This window comes from Eremothecium sinecaudum, chromosome V (genome assembly GCF_001548555.1).
Source record: "Eremothecium sinecaudum strain ATCC 58844 chromosome V, complete sequence".
Classification (NCBI taxonomy): Eukaryota; Fungi; Ascomycota; class Saccharomycetes; order Saccharomycetales; family Saccharomycetaceae; genus Eremothecium; species Eremothecium sinecaudum.
The window spans coordinates 54,536-71,713 of record NC_030896.1 but is presented as its reverse complement, the minus strand read 5'-3'; the positions used below and the strand labels follow the sequence as shown (position 1 = coordinate 71,713).

Sequence of the window (17,178 nt, the reverse complement as noted above, 5' to 3'; positions counted from 1 at the left end):
ACTTAAATCAAATATATATAAATAGTTTAATTCTCCACTACACAACTTCAAATACAAAGAATAGGCCGGCATGTCGGTATTCACTGCTTTAAATTCATCTCCTCATGATGCGCTACTAGAGGCTGAAGTACATTCGAGGGAATTGCAGGTTGAGGAGAGTTTTAGAGTATTTCAAAGCGCCCTATATCATTTAAAAGCAAAGCGATTTGAGGATGCAGAGGAAAAGTTTGTTCAGTTGTTTAATATAGACGTTTTGAAACCTGATCAGTGGGGATTTTATAAGTACTCTTCACCGACCTTAGATTCATTGAGGTACTTGGCTTATAGAAATAGAGGGGTTTTCTACTATCAATATGTTAAGGAAAATATGGACAAAATGGATAAAGATGGTATAGTCGACTGCATTTTAAAGGTTGTTGAAAATCTCGTGCAATCTTTGCAGCATAGTAATGGAGATGCAGCTGTTACAAAGCTTCTATTACAAGTTTTTAAGGGCTTTAAGACTAAACGTTTACAAAGGTGGATCTTGGAATATGAGGCTACTAAAGAGCCTGATGAAACACTTCTGATTGGAAGGGGTAATGCTCTACTACCTGAGAAGAAAAGATTCATTAAAGAGTATCTTGATTTGCTTTCAGAACTAAAGGAATTTAACACGTCTGCTTCTGCGTCACAGATGATTTGTTTGATCAAAGACAGTGAAATACAGCCATCGGTGCTTCCGCCAGTCTTGGATCGTATTGGAATGATGAAAGAGGAAGACGACGTTATGATGAAGGAGTTAGACGAATATGTTGTGAATCTGGACGAGTTAAGCTGGGAATGTATCGCGGAATCATTCCGAAATCTGGTGCCCAAGTTTAAATATGCCAACCTGTTCAGCAAAATTCCCGATCCATATAGCGAGGCAAAGGAGCCAGTTGAATCCATTAAGTTTGTTTACAACGAGAAACGAATTGAGCGGGATGTAATTGAAGTTAAACCATGTAATGAAGAGGGTATTAGTGTTACTGCATCCGAACTCACTTCTAGCCTGCTGCGTCAACAGGAACAAGATGAAGGAGGTTCATCAGTAAAGCCAGAAGATAAAAGAGAATCAGAGGAGCACAGTGAAACTCAGCGACCTGCGCAAAGATCCAGCAAGCGTTTCAAAGTGAAGAATCCTGAATTTAACGAAACAGAGTTACTGAAACCTCATGTAGGATTCTTTGAGATATTCAATAGATGCACCGATTTTGTAGGAAGTTCTGAAAAGCTGGACGTGGAGCGTCTAAATCCAGAATCAATTTCCGTCGAATATCCTGGCAGAATGGCAATGCTGGACTTTTACGAATGTTTGAACTCCTGGACTAGTAAGCATACAGAATTTTTGAATCAAAATGACTCTAAGGGCACAACAAAAAGGAAGGGTAAAGGTGAAGATAGTTTTCAAGTGATATCTTTATTAAGATCAAGTATGTTTACGGACGAAAACCATCCTACAATATCTTTGACCGAATTACCCAATGAGGATGTCCTTAACTTTGTATCTACTGTTAATGATAATAAACTGCATTTCCATGCTGTCAGATTACTACTGCTGGACAGATTACTCTCTGTGAAGGGCCCCGATGAGACCTGTCTTATAACAGACTCCTTTTGGTCTCCAATTCTATTTGATACAATTGAATCTTTTGCAGTGAGCATGGAATCAACAATCTTTGATATCGTGTATGCTCAACGGAAAAAATACGATGCGCTAGGTTTATCGGTTTACGAAGTGCTTGTGAATATGCTAAGCGGTATATACACTGAAATGACAGCTAAAAAACTCAGTGGAAGCAAGGTTGGAGAACTAGATGGTCAAAAGAATAAACTAGGAAAAAAGCTTGACAGGTGGATTTGGCTTTTGGATCAAATAAACTTCGAAGGGAAGCTAAAATTTCGGTATCTATGGTCGAAGTTCTGCTACCTACAATGTATTAGTGAAGTTACTGATGAAAGGCTTGTTATTTCTTTGGATCATATAATTGCGGAATTGAATAAGTCTAACATTGAAATTGACATTTCATACGCTAACTACCAGCATACTCCACGTCTTCATATTCAGACAGTTCAATCCCAGCGTTCAAAAATTAAGATGGTCTGTAAATTTACCATGATGCCAACTTCAGATACTGAGAATGAAGATGAATCAAATCACGATCAGTTGGAAGCATTATCGAGGGTATTATTGGTATCTACCGAGCTGGATGCTCCAGAGGAGATAGAAATGGCAGAATTTGTGAAACAGTCGCCATTTTTACTAAAACTAAAATTGTGGAGAATAGTGTTAGATCATTACCTTACTATGAAAGATCATAAAAATTTCCAACTCTGTTACTTCAAAGTCCTTGGAGGATTATATGATAGGTTGTGTTCTAAGGAGTATAGCAACCAGTCGCAACTTCAAAGGCAGCAAACACTCCTTTCGACCCTCTCATTAGTTAAGTCGTTTACCTCCCTCTTCATTGAGTTAATTTCAGATCATAACAAAGAATGGGAAATAATAGTTGACGATGATATTGCAGATAGGTTTGAACTTTTGACCAGGGTTTTTATCGTAATTTATCCTCTAATTTACTTTGAGACGTTGTCTAACAATAGGAATAGAAAGTTTCAGTCATTCTTCAAGAAGGCAGCTAAATCGTCCTCTATACTAAAGGATATCTTTATCGATATTGTTTGTATGCTGATAATGCTATTCAGGAAATACGTTGAAACAAAAGATTCTTCATCAGCATTGTTTTTAACAGTTGATCTCATTTGTGAGCTACACTCGTTGATCGGTGGTTTTCAATTCTGTGATTCTGGCAGCGGTAATTTCCTCAATTTAGCAGAAAGCTTCTTTTGTTCAGTATCAAACAGCTCAACATTTACACCATTGAGGCAAATTCTCTTGTGCAAGTATCATTTATCAATAGGGGGTGATTCTCTTACATTTGAAGAGCATAATACAAACGCCCATGCGATGGATCTAGAAAGTGCTGTCCGGCTGGCAAAATATCTCATTAGGTATGAATACCAAAATAAGAATCCCTTCCTAATAACAACTAGCAGGTCTAATTTCAAACAATTAATTGATAATGTAATTGAAGTCATTGGTAAAGTAAATTATTCGAAAAGCCATATTCTCTCTCGGAATTTTTACTTCTTTGAACAGTACTTGGAATCTCCGGTGAATGTAAGAACAATAAGAGAGGCACTTAATGGAACTCTAGAAATAGAATTGACAAAGCCATGCGATGGGCTGCAAGAAATAATCGACCTTGGATTATATTATATTAGTGGGGTGCAACTATTAAACTTCTATAAGCTTCGTAAGAAGACCTTACAGGCTCGTCCATCTGAGCTTGATTCTATTATAGAAACATTAAAGACTGATATCTTGTACAAAACTAATCGTTTTGAAACATGGTTGTTGTTAGGTAAGTGCTATTCTTACGTTGTAGAGGATGATTTAATTTGGACGTCAGATAAACTCGTGGTCCCTGCAAAGAAAGCGACGATTGCATCAGTTCAAAGAAAAGCTATAATGTGTTACCTAATGGCATTAAGCCTTTGCCAAGCCGTCACCCAGTCGGAGACAATCACTGGGACTCAGAAGTCAGAAAACGAACTTATTATACGGGAAATATACGAGGCCCTGGCGCTTGAATTGTTAAATGCTCATCATAAGCCTATGGATAGCCTCTGTTTCCAATGGAACTTTGGTCCTACCCTGCTTCTAACAGAAGATCGCGAGTTAGTTGAATCTCCAGGCAATTCGGTGCCCTCGATTTCCGTCGAGAATATTTATCACGTTACGCTATTATCCTTTCAGAAAGCCTACGAACTACACGGACAATTGCCCGATTCCACTCAAAATTGGTTGAACATCCACTACATTGTCAAGTTGAGATTCAAGCTCGAGAAGGCTGACTTTGCCAAAAACTGTAATGACTTGTCTATAGAAGCATGCAATTTGGCAATTGCTGCATCTACAAATGGGGATGTAATACTTGAGCCACATTATTCGCTTGTGGTAAAGTGTTACAAATCGGTTAAAAATGATTGGATCACCGTCACGGAGGGTATGAAGCAGCTATCAATGGACAATGACTTCTTCGCACAAGATGCATCTTTTTTTGAAACAACAGACTCTACCTCTAAATCGGATTTCTATAAAAAGGTCATTGAGCTATTACGAAAACTTCTTGCCTCTGACAAAAGGAAGTGGCACCATAGACCGCGGTATAGAATCGCAAAGGTTCTTTTTGATGACTTCGGCGACATTGATGGTGCCATTGAGGAAATGGGTCAATTAATGGCCTTAAAAAGCGTCAACAAAAATCTCGTCAACATCTGGAAACCGGAGTATGAGCGACCAGGAAAACATTTTGTATACACATACCAATATGTCATGTTCTATCTGAATTTATTAAGCAGTAAGCATGATTATATTTCTCTAGGACACGCGGCGAGAAAAATGAGAAGATTTGGGTCTGGTATGATTAATGGAGCACAAGCCACCGATAGAGCAGTAGAATTATTCCTCACAGGTGCAAGAACTGCTCTTGAACTCAATGAGAAGGAACATGCTGAGTTATTACTGCCATCCTTGAATTATCAAGCATTTAACAAAAATTGTGACGACTTAATCGCATCTTTTAACCAAGAGAACTACACCACCGATGTCTTGGACACATTATCCATCGCCTACCAGCTCAAAAAAGGTTCCAGCAGCATAGCATTCGATGGTGTATGTTTAAGTATATTTTTCAAGTACTTCTATCTTCCCTGGACAATCGAACATGTCCGTGACGATGATGCTCAACCACAACAACCAGTTAAATTTGTGGACAATACAAATAGTACACCATCTGCAGATCCTGAAGCGATTCCTCAGTCAAAATCTAATAACGATACGAAAACCAATACCAAACAGGTATCCTCCAGGAAAAGAGTCAGTAAGAAGGACACCTTTGACAAGGTCTCTCAGATCGTTGACAAAATCACGTGACAATAGAACTTTAAATATAATTTATAATTTCACTGTAATAACCCATATAGTAATTGAGACAACTCACATAAATAACATTTGCTCGAACACATTATTGTTAAATTAGACTAACTAAGATGAATCCAGTCAATATTGCAATTATTGGTATGTTAAATTAATTCTTTAATATCATTTCTTCGCTTTTTCACTGCTTCGAATACTGGAGAACCGTTTAGTTGCTAACAATATCAATTCAAGGAACCGGCGTTGTTGGAAGTGCTTTGTTAAATCAACTATTAGCTTTAGACAACTCTCAATTCAGATTAATATATATTGCTCGGTCCAAACATGCTTTGATTTCAAAAGATTATAGTCCTTTGAAATTCGACCTGTCATGGGAATCAGCTTTGGAATCAACTGATGAAAAGACCTTGCCTTTAGAAGCTCTACTTCTATACCTAAGGAAATCTCCTCTGCCAGTTATTGTTGTTGATAATACATCGAGCGAGACAATCGCTAATTTCTATCCAAAGTTTGTTAATGCCGGGATTGCCATTGCTACACCTAATAAGAAGGCCTTCTCATCCGATTTAGAATTATGGAACAAAATTTTCTCTAATGGAGACCTAGTTTATCATGAATCAACCGTTGGTGCCGGGTTACCAATTATCTCTACTATAAATGATATGATTAGGACTGGTGACAAGATTGAAAAGATCGAAGGTATTTTTTCAGGTACCCTATCTTACATCTTCAATGAATTCTCTACTGTTACTCCTAATTCAATCAATTTCTCTGAAGTTGTACAAATTGCTCAACAGTTGGGATACACTGAGCCAGATCCAAGGGAAGACTTGAATGGTGTTGATGTCGCTCGAAAAGTGACCATTTTGAGCAGACTTGCAGGGTTTAATGTTGAATCACCTTTCTCTTTCCCTATTCAATCACTCATTCCAAAGCCCTTGGAATCTATTGATACTACTGCGGAGTTCATGAAGAAATTGCCTGATTACGACGATGAATTGAACAAATTGAAGGAAGATGCTTTCAAGAATAATCAAATTTTAAGATATGTTGGTAAGGTAGATTTCAGCAAGAACAGCATATCTGTTGGTATTGAAAGATACGATATGTCTCACTCGTTTGCTTCCTTGAAAGGTGCTGATAATGTTATTGCAATTACAACTGAACGCTACAAGCAGCCATTGGTTATCCAAGGTGCTGGGGCTGGGGCAGCGGTTACTGCAGCTGGTACTTTGTCCGATATTATTAAACTTGCTGAAAGACTTTAAACTTTTTAAGATATTCCAAACTATTCTATAGTTATGTATGTTACATCAAATCCGTTATAACATAATTCCATCGATCTATACCGTTAAACTGCATCAAGTGATATACCAGCTGAATGTTCTTGCCACTTTGTTCTGGCTTCGCTAAAAACCTTGTGCAAATCATCGTAACTCTTGCATGTCTTGTTGAAATCAAGCATGATACGTTCAGAATCGATCGCAAACTTCGGATAAGCACGCAGGCTACCTACTACATTCCCAGTAGCAACCCGAGAAATATATGAATTGTTCGGAGCTAAGAAAAGACCCCCATTTTCACGGATTTCTGCCATATATGCACCGGTGTAGTGAATAAACTGGGCGTACTTGAAGCTCGCCTTGCCCCAAGAGTAAATAAATGTATACGGCTGTTTATCCTTATGTAGGATTCTAGAAGCTCTATTGTCCAGCAAAAAGCCACAGCTTTCTAATAGGTAAACATGATAATAGTACTTCTGATATGAAAACAACTTCTCGTCCCTAAATTCCGGTTCCGTCCATGGATCTATAGCCAAGGTAGTTTCAACAAAAGAATGAGAAAGGTTCAGCGATGGAATGTTACAAAGCTCATGCCATGGAACCTCGACTAGTCGTAGACCATATCTCTCACATAGCCTCGACCAATTGGTTACAAGATTATCAATAAGCTTAGGAGTTGCTGTCAACCACTCAAGCCTAATATGAAAACAATGATCTGGGTTATGAACACGATCGTAGTGAACAATGCAAGTTTCAAGTTTGTCTGAATTTCCTGCTAAGTCAAGATTTAATTCCACTGCGGTACTGATAAGAACTGCTGGAGCGGAGATGCTTTCTTTGCTATCCTTATCTTCGCGGTTTTCTATTGTACTATCTGCTTTCCTAATAGACGGAGAATTTGAAGAGTTTGACACAAGGAGTTTGCTTGAAGCATTTGTGGATGACTTGTTGCCGAGTTCCGGCTCGGTAGTTGTCGATATGTCATTATTTGGATATTTATCAGTTTCAATATTAGAATATTGAGGATAAATTTGGTAGAAATAATGACCATCAAGGAAACCGTGTCTATTTTCAACATGATGGAAAAGCTTATCAGTTAGTAACTTTTGCCCATATAATACGGCGTCATCTCTGTTTTCAATGTCAGAGAAGTTTTCTATCAACCAATTTACCATTTCTAATCCAACAAAGCATGTTGCGTGGTTTTTAAAGTGCCACTTCCTGTTTGTTAGCTTTAATGGCCGTTCTCCTAGTTGCATCTCATAGGCCAGCCTTGATAATTCAACGTCTTTATTAAACTTGCCTCCTTCCATGATAATAGGGCTTGATGCATCTTCTTCCAGATTGCAGAGTATTTCAGCGTGATCTTCAATGTAGTCATAAATTGAGCCCGTATAAAAGTGTACTTCGGGTAAAATCTCTTCATTACGAGACGAAGCAAAGTTCTTCTCCGCATTGGAGCGTAATTTTGATTTGGAAATTGATGAAATTAGTTTTCTTAACCCCTCCAACCGAATCTCTTCTGGTGTTAAAGTTTCCTTTCTGCCATTAATCGTTGAAGAAAATGTATTAGGAGGTATATCGGCAGGTAGGATTACAAATTTGGATCTAAACCCAATTTTATTAGTATCCATCATTGAATCATCATATCCAGCTAGAACCTGGTCTATCTGGTTCCACCATAATGAATCACGAAATACAGTTATTGGGTCTACCTGTAATTCCCGGTATCGATCTTCATACCTTGTTTTAATTAAAGGGTTATATTTGCTCGTAGTGTGGTTGTCTTTAGCTTCGCTTTTCCTTAAATATCTCTGGACATCGATTGTACCATTATACCCACAGCTGATTCTATGGATTTCTTTATCGATTATCATGTAATATAAAACGTTCATGTAATTGTCCCTAGATATGGACATAGCAATTTCTGGAACATCGACCTCTGTGTTAACGCTCGCTTCTATTTTACGCACAAGTTCTGAAGTACATATCTGGAAGCCAGCAATCAAACGCGTATATATCAAATCCCTTAATAGGTGAAAAGTTGTTTGTCCATACTTTTCTCGATCTATATTCAAAGAAACAGAATGATTTCGGAAAATAAAGTTGGACTCAAAATCTGAGAGGGATGGAAAATGGGTAGTAGTAACAGGCAATTCCGCAGGAGTTGTAAAAGATCTCCATTTACTGTATTTCTTTGCAACAAATCTAGGATATATATCCCTCCATCTTTCTGAGATTAACATGTTAGCAATTTCACCGCTTACAGGAACAGAAGGGTTTTCAATCTCAATTAAACATTGCGATAAAAAAGTATTTTCGTCCCTAACAATGTTTTTGGCCTTTCGCTTCACTGATTCATCAATTTTAGGTTGTCTTCTGTCTAAATTGGACGAATTGTTGTGAGAACTGCCTGTTAAAGAGTCATGCGCCGAATGAGATTTCAAATACAACATCTGGGTGGGGTTTGGTGAATGCAAATCATAAGTTCCAGAATCACTCGGACTACCAAGAGTTTCCATGCGAGGGTTTTGTTCAGAGCTTCCTGATGGCATACGCCGGCGTCTTTTGGTTTTAATATCAGATATAAACCGAGAAACGATACGTTTGGTAAGGCCCTGTGACGCATTTCTCATACTTTTTAAGGTTGTCAAAGCCAACGATTCATTGGCATCTGGAGATGAAGCTGAGGAGCTGCTATCTGTTCCACCGTCTTCAAACGTAGTTGAGTTATTGCCCGGTTGATGGAGGCTTACTACAACACCTTGAACATTTGCTGCTTCAACAAGCGGTTTGGATGATCGGGGAGGGTTCCACATTATCGATGGGGTCTCATTAATTGGTTTAGAACCAATCGCCTTATGCCCCTTCAAATTACCCTCTGAGGAAGAAGGATTATTCATCTCAGTGGGGATCATCATACAATGACTTTGATCAAATACTTGTTTATCGTAAGCGGCCATAAAACTAGTAAGCGAGTGTGTCCCAGATATAGGCGTTAAATAATCTATCGCAATCTGTTCATCAACTCGTTTTTCTGTCCTTCCCATCATCTGAACATCATAAATTTTACAACGAGGTTGCCATTCAAGGGACCTAGGATTGTTATTCCAGAAAGTAACGTTGAGCCAGGTTGGTGCAGTATGGTGTAGTTTGCCATCATTATCAAGATATCGGAATAGCGGCACAATGTGTAATGGTGCTCTTGCAAGACATATTAAGTCTGCAACCATTTCCAGTGAAAGTAATTTTTTACAAGTAACTTTTAATAATTCATAATCAACATCATAGAGCCCAGAACCCGGACTAATTATAATGACATGTGTAGCAGTATGGCGTAAATCCGCTTGTTTGAACGGATCTGTAAGCAAGGTTGTAGCGAAATTGAGAGCCTCTAAAATATTCGATTTTATCACAGGGGAAAAGCCTCCTCTAATCACACTAATACCATCTTCGTTCAAATAAGTTCGTAATTCATTAGTAATCCTCATAAACTCCTTCCTCACAATTGTCATAATTTCACTCCAATGTAGGATATTCACTTGATCAACGACCACGCGATAATAGTCTTTCGTATCCTTAAGGCGAACACCAGGCGGTAAATTCCTGAATGATTCATTACCATCATGAACAGAAGCGCAGAAAACAATCGTAATAATGTGGTGAGTTCCAATCTCTTTACATTTCTTGAATATCTTTGGGAACAAGGAATTCACGACCTTATGAAAAGTCTTTTCACCGTTCGATTCAAAGTGCCACATCTCGTCTGTAATCTGAATCAAAAATATAAGTTTTGCAGACTCGGACCTAAAAACCACCCTAGTGTTGTTTCCTATATATCCAGAAACAACTTTCTTGCCATTACGATATATTCCCCTAACATTTGCCCGTATAGAGTTCATAAATGCTAGTCTTTGCTCAATAAATACGCATGAATCGATTAGACTTGAAGATAAACACCACATGTCACCCCTATTGACATAGCAATCCTTAATATGAAGCTCGACTAAATCAGCTTGATGATCATTCTTGCATTTTAACTTCACCCATACTGTTGACCTTGAAGGTAAATCTAATAACTTCTGAAGCTGCCCTGTTGGGAGAGATATTTGTCCACCAGACAGTCTCCTACGGGCTTCTAAACCAAAATCTTTAATTTTAAAATAAATCTTTTTATCTTTAGCTGTGGGAGGACCACGGTATGTCCTTAATTCAGCTAGGTCTCCTTCCCGTGCACCAGGAATTTGATTAACGTCTATCAATACATCGCAATCCTCCGGATACAATGCATTATGAAATAACAAGTCCAATTGATGAGATTTTTTTTTATATTGACTAATATCTAGCGATTTTATTGCCGTTCTAATATCATTTTCCAACTCTTCTTGCTTATCCCTACCGATAGACTTCAACCCACTTGTATCCATCTGGAAACGCCTGCCAAAAGGGACTTTAGTCCCATCTGAGCAGCCAACAGTCAGTGTATTCTTTTCTATAGCTAGATTTTTGCCTTGCTTGCTTATTGAAGAGCCATCCTTCGATGGGGCTGTTATTGATTCCGTATTCGCGTCAGAATTACTACCCTTATTAGAGTTTAGAGCACGCAAACTGCTCAGTCGCAAATTTGGAAACTGTGGGGCATTAGGTTGCATTGGATATCAATCTGGACCGCTGCAATGCCTTGTATGTGTTTATTTCTCCCAGTTGTTCAAGTATATAATGATAACAGGTTATGCAAGCGAGATTAGTACAGTTAAAAATATCACGTGCCAAAGTAAGATTACCACTACAAAGGACTATACACAGCAAAGTCTATAACTAAATAAGTGGGAACTCCCTAGACGATTTTAATATACATTGCGCGCTTGGAAATTAATTGTTAATCAAGGGCTATTTATCCTCATTCTTTTGGCCTTCAGGCTTGCTCTGGGACTGTTCTTCCTGTCTCAGCCTCTCCTGCCTGGCTTGCTCCTCTTCCATCGATAGACGTAAGGCCATAGCTAATTCTGGATCCATTGAGGGATCTACTGCAAAATCCATAAAATTCTCACCGCCAAAGCCGCCCATTCCAGGAGCTGTGGCTCCTTCGGCTAGAACTATTGGAGAACCCGCGATGTGTTCATAAAGTAACCTTGGTCCTGGGGAAACAGTTAGCAGGTGACTATTATCTTCTTGAGAGTTATTTACCGCAGCAATAAATTCCTCCAGGATGGAGTTATTGGTTGCATCCTCACCAAAATTTATAATATCTACTGCAATGTTGTTCTTCTTCAACTTCTTTGCCAGTTTCACCAACTCATCGCGCTCATCCAGAATAGGGCTACATACAAAGGCCACAATGCGCTGATGTTGTACCTTATTTTGTCTATGCTTTAGAGTCAATGCTGCAATCTGGATAGCCGTACCCAGATGAAGTACTCCCTCAACGGTTGTATTATGCAAACCAGATAGAATTTTACCGAACTCTGGCGTAAAAGTAGACAATACCCTTGGACTGCTACCAGCGGCTGATATTAAACCAACAGTATTTTCCGGGTTGCTATTTCTCTTTGCCTGAAAGATATACTCAACCGCATCAATCTGAGCTTCAAATCTTGTTTTTAGAAAGTCTCCATTCCTAGAATACTCTGAATTATCAACAATTAGTACAGTAGCTTCTAACACCATTATCAAACGATTTATATTTGATACACTATCGATTCCAAACTTAAGATGTGTATAACTCCTCGGTGGCAAAACCGTATAGAATATACCTGAACTACAAGATACCGCCTTAAAATTATGGCCGGGTAACTGTTTGTTTATAACGTTATTTTGAGGTAATAAACAAATCTACAATTCAACTAGATAACAACAGTTCTCCATGGCAGAGGAACTGACTCAGGAGCAGAAAGAGTGCATCAAGAATTGGCTGATTGGCAGACAGGAGGCCAAAAGTACGTATTACTATTTTTTCACATTAGCTTTATTATTTCTTGATTATTTCCGGTCCGTATACTAACATATGTTAAGTTGCAACTACTCTAGAACTCATCGAATCTAGGACTAAAGCTCATATTGAACAACTGAAGCAAGTGCGTGATGGCTTGAAGCAGGGTCTAGTGGAGACAGCTACTATTCGGCAGGTCTTGGAAGCTGAGCGTGCAGAAAGCGCCAACGATGTGAGCTAAAAACAGCCGCCATGCGGATTCCGTATGGGGTGACTGGTGTGAAATATCTGATGTAATTTAATGTCAGCATGATGTAGTTCCACATTTGTGGCAATTGATGTGGCTCATTATGACCTTTTGACAGACATAACTAAGAGAGGGATGAGTGCTGACTATATAATTCATATAGGCGGGTTGATTTATTCGACCAAGATGTTGGAAGTGGGCTAAAGCTAATTAATGACAATCTACACTAAAGACGAGCTATTTGGGCTGTCGGTATTGGGTGTTCCCGCGCGTCAGGTTTTCTGCACGTCTCGTACAAAGCAAGAGGTATCGTCTAAAGCAGGCTATTTTGAATCAATTGGTATAGAAGTAGAAGTTGTTTTAAGCGGAAGTGACGCATTTTACGTGCTTTCGAGCCTATTGGCGCAGGATGTCGCTACGTTTGTATTTACAGACCAAAAAACTGTACTGGGAGCAACGCCAGATTTAAACAAATTGAAGAATTTTGCTGCGGTGGTGAGTGTTGAATTGGAAGTTTCAGGCTACTGCCTAATCCCATCTCTCAAGGATTATTTTCCCGTTATTTTAATCTCCAGTAATGCTGAAGATTTCCAGAGGTCGGTTTTCAAGGCAACTGAGCTTGCTTGCACTCTTCGGCAGCCCATTTTGCACCTATATGATGCAGAGGGTATTTCTGAAATAAATTCCACCATTGTGGATAGCTTTCATTGCGAAATAAATGAGGTTCCCTTGGATACTCAAGAGTCGATCGCAAGCGAGTATAATGTGGTTACAAGTGAATCGAATCGTGTGCTGGTCGTTAACCTATCTCCCTATGGTAAACAATTCCTGGAGATCCTACCAAATGGAGTGGCCTTTTATGATGTGACAACATATTCTCCATTTGACTTTGTGAGGTTGTTAGAGGCTACACCTTCCTCGGTGGAGAGGATTGTTGTTGTACAGGGTAGTGATAATAAGCCATTTCAAGTAATTTACGAGCCTATTTTAGTTGACCTATTTGCTGATTTCAACACTTTGGTCGAAAAAGCTATTGATAATGTCATAGTCACTAATGTTGGAAGGTTGGAGAACATATCCGCTACTTTTGAATCTATTATATCGAACGCTTTAAGTTCTGATCCTTGTAAAACACTTTACTTATCTGATGTTGAAAAGAAAAGAGAAGATGAGGTATCCTCGAGATTAATTGACAATGTATTGTTCTTGGAAGAAGCTTACACTCTTGTTTTGGAACAGATCTTTGGAAAGAATCTTCAGATCCTGAATCAATTCGGTGGGAAGAGTGATAAATCATCAAATCTTGAGCATGGATTTGGTAAATATTTAAGGCAGCAGGAAAATAGACAGAGGTTAATCTCCATTAGCAGTAATCTTTTAGATCCTACTTTATTTGAATACGAAGGCATAAACCTTGTGACATTACTCTCACGATGGATATCCTATAACAAAGAAGTTGCTACGCAAACAATGCTGAATGAAGCTAATAGTTTAGCTGAAGAACTTTATCAGCTTTTACTAAAAAATTCCCATTCTGACGCTGCAAAGTCTATCCTCGATTTTGGCCCAGATGTGGAACACTTCAAATTTAATTCTACTTGGTTGATTGGTTCGGATGCGTGGGCTGCCGACATTGGTAACTCTGGAGTCCATCACCTATTAAGTTCCTGTGTTAATTTAAATGTCCTGATCGTTGATTCTGATCCAATGAAGGACTCAAAACGAATTGGAGTGCGTAAAAAGGATATAGGTCTTTATGCCATGAATTTCCGTAACGCCTACGTTGCTTCTGTAGCAGCATATTCTAACTATAGCCAAATGTGGAATGCTATTATAGAAGCTTCAAAATTTAAAGGCCCCTCAATAATTCTGGCGTACTTACCTTATCATTCTGAGAATGATACACCACTGGAAGTTCTCAAGGAGACTAAACGCGCTGTTCAGTCGGGGTACTGGCCACTTTATCGTTATGACCCAACTGAAGCATCTGATTCTGATGTATTTAAACTGGATTCAACTGTTATTAGAAAACAACTCAAAGATTTTCTTGATCGTGAAAATAGATTGTCTATCCTGTCTAGGAAGTCACCAGAGTTCTCTAGCTATCTGAAGATGTCGGCTACAGACGTCATTAATTCAAATCGGGAAAGAAAGGCAAAGGCGGCTGTGGATGAAATGTTACGAGGTCTATCAGGCCCTCCACTAAGTATTTATTATGCTTCGGATGGTGGTACAGCATCCGATTTGGCGAAGTTTTTATGTTCAAAAGCAGTTGCAAGGGGAGTAAAGGCAACTGTTTTTTCAATGGATGCAATTGTGCTTGAAGAGTTGCCAACAGAAGGTAATGTGGTATTTATCACGTCTACTGCTGGTCAAGGTGAGTTCCCGCAGGATGGTAAAGCGTTTTGGGAGGCATTGAAATCATCCGTTGATCTTGATTTGTCCTCTATCAGCTATTCTGTATTTGGGCTGGGTGATTCTCTATATTGGCCTCGAAAAGAGGATAAACACTACTATAATAAACCAGCTGTTGATCTTTTTAAAAAACTGCAACAACTGGGTGCGAAGTCATTTGTGCCATTGGGATTAGGAGACTCTCAAGATGCGGATGGATACAAAACTGCCTATGCTATTTGGGAACCGCAATTATGGGAATCGCTGGGTGTTAGTAATGAGTGCAGTGTTGATGATGATTTCAAGCCAAGAACTAATGAAGATATCAAAATAGAATCAAACTATCTGAGAGGAACAATAGCAAAGTCCCTGCTAGATGATTCAACTGGGGGAGTACCTCACGATGACGATGTTTTAATGAAATTTCACGGCATTTATACCCAAGATGACCGTGATATTAGGGATATTAGAAGATCTCAAGAATTAGAACCATATTACATTTTCATGGCAAGAATTAGGTTACCTGGTGGAATTGCAACGCCTGAGCAATACCTAATGTTGGATCACCTCGCAGATAAGACCGGAAATGGTACCGTTAAGTTAACCACGAGAGCTACTTTTCAATTACACGGTATTATAAAGCGAAACTTAAAGCACAGTATTAGAGGCTTAAACTCAACTCTCTTGGATACTCTAGGTGCATCCGGGGATGTCAACAGAAATGTGATGGTTACTGCCTTACCATATAACAATAAAGTTCATAAACAGGTTTCTCGAGTTGCTTCGGAAATTTCAGAGTATTTGCTCCCAAATTCTACTGCCTACCATGAAATTTGGTTAGAAGGACCCGACGATATGGATGAAGATCCAAATTGGGTAGCAGCTTGGGAAGGTGCCAAAGGTGGCCCCAAAAAAAAAATGCTTGTCGGTGGTAATGCTTTACAAGATTTTGAACCGTTATATGGTCCAACCTACTTGCCAAGGAAGTTTAAGGTCAATATAACTGTTCCCCCTTATAATGATGTAGATGTGTGGGCAGTCGATGTTGGCCTTATAGCCATCATTGACGACTCGGATAATTTGGTGGGATTTAATGTTCTTGTAGGCGGTGGTATGGGTACAACTCATAACAATAACAAGACTTACCCAAGAGCAGGTTCGCCATTTGGTTTTGTGACCGTTGAAGACGTTTGCACTGTTATTGAGAAGATTGTTATTGTCCAGAGAGACTACGGTGACCGTACCGATCGAAAGCATGCAAGGCTTAAGTACACCATTGACGACCTTGGAGTTGATGTTTACAAGGAAAAGGTTGAAGAATTGTGGGGAAAGAAATTTGCTCCAGAACGTCCGTATACCATCACTTCCAATATCGATTACTTTGGCTGGGTAAAAGACGAGTTGGGATTAAATCATTTTACTGCATTTATTGAAAATGGTAGGGTCGAAGATACACCAAGTCTTCCACAGAAAACTGGTCTGAGGAAGATAGCATCCTATATGAGGGACACGAGATCTGGTAACTTCAGGTTAACAGGTAACCAGCATATTATTATTTCAGAAATAGAAGATAAACACTTGGAAGCCATACAGGGTCTTTTAAACAAGTACAAACTATCAAACTATGACTTCACTGGTTTGAGACTCTCGTCCTCTGCATGTGTCGCCCTACCAACCTGTGGTTTTGCTATGGCTGAATCAGAAAGGTATTTGCCCTCTCTAATTACCAAATTAGAAGATACAATAGAGCAGTACGGCCTTCGTCATGATTCGGTAATCATGAGAATGAGTGGGTGTCCAAATGGCTGCTCTAGGCCCTGGTTAGCTGAAGTTGCTTGCGTCGGTAAAGCTCCTGGTGTTTATAATTTACTACTCGGCGGGGGTTACTATGGTCAGAGACTAAACAAACTATACCGTGCTTCGATTATGGAAGATGAGATATTAGCCATTATGAAGCCATTATTCAAGAAATGGTCATTAGAAAGACAGCAAGATGAGCACTTTGGCGATTTTTTGATTAGAGCAGGAGTTATCAAGCCAACTCTCGAAGGTAAGTACTTCCATGAAGATCTACCCGAAGAAGCTACTGAAATTACATTATAATGAAGACATTAATGGGTGATTATCTTCAGCATATGATAAACATTATCCAACGTATATAGTATGCCTTATTTAAATAGATCATGATCCTATGAATTTTAGAACTATTACGTAAGCGTGATTTTTCCAATGATTCTGGTGCTTATTAAAATTCACAGAGACATAACTAACCATTTAACATACTGTAGACTCATCTATCTAT

General features: G+C 39.0%; 5 protein-coding genes across 5 annotated transcripts; 3 read left to right on the top strand and 2 right to left on the bottom strand.

Annotated features, from left to right (window-relative positions):
- Positions 1-70: 70 nt before the first annotated feature.
- On the top strand, positions 71-5,020 carry HIR3 (Hir3p; the record flags this gene model as incomplete). The annotated part of the gene is made up of 1 exon (XM_018132756.1): positions 71-5,020. One exon carries the CDS (start codon positions 71-73, stop codon positions 5,018-5,020), a length of 4,950 nt encoding a protein of 1,649 aa, XP_017987963.1.
- Positions 5,021-5,136: 116 nt separating this feature from the next.
- Positions 5,137-6,291, top strand: HOM6 (homoserine dehydrogenase; the record flags this gene model as incomplete). The annotated part of the gene is made up of 2 exons (XM_018132757.1): positions 5,137-5,164; positions 5,258-6,291. The coding sequence occupies 2 exons, from the start codon at positions 5,137-5,139 to the stop codon at positions 6,289-6,291; spliced, it is 1,062 nt and encodes a 353-aa protein (XP_017987962.1).
- An 83-nt stretch (positions 6,292-6,374) lies between these two features.
- On the bottom strand, positions 6,375-10,958 carry IML1 (GTPase-activating protein IML1; the record flags this gene model as incomplete). Its single annotated transcript, XM_018132758.1, has 1 exon — positions 6,375-10,958. The coding sequence occupies one exon, from the start codon at positions 10,956-10,958 to the stop codon at positions 6,375-6,377; it is 4,584 nt and encodes a 1,527-aa protein (XP_017987961.1).
- Positions 10,959-11,196: 238 nt separating this feature from the next.
- On the bottom strand, positions 11,197-11,973 carry RPN10 (proteasome regulatory particle base subunit RPN10; the record flags this gene model as incomplete). The annotated part of the gene is made up of 1 exon (XM_018132759.1): positions 11,197-11,973. The coding sequence occupies one exon, from the start codon at positions 11,971-11,973 to the stop codon at positions 11,197-11,199; it is 777 nt and encodes a 258-aa protein (XP_017987960.1).
- A 722-nt stretch (positions 11,974-12,695) lies between these two features.
- MET5 (sulfite reductase (NADPH) subunit beta) lies at positions 12,696-16,979 on the top strand (the record flags this gene model as incomplete). The annotated part of the gene is made up of 1 exon (XM_018132760.1): positions 12,696-16,979. The coding sequence occupies one exon, from the start codon at positions 12,696-12,698 to the stop codon at positions 16,977-16,979; it is 4,284 nt and encodes a 1,427-aa protein (XP_017987959.1).
- Positions 16,980-17,178: the final 199 nt, after the last annotated feature.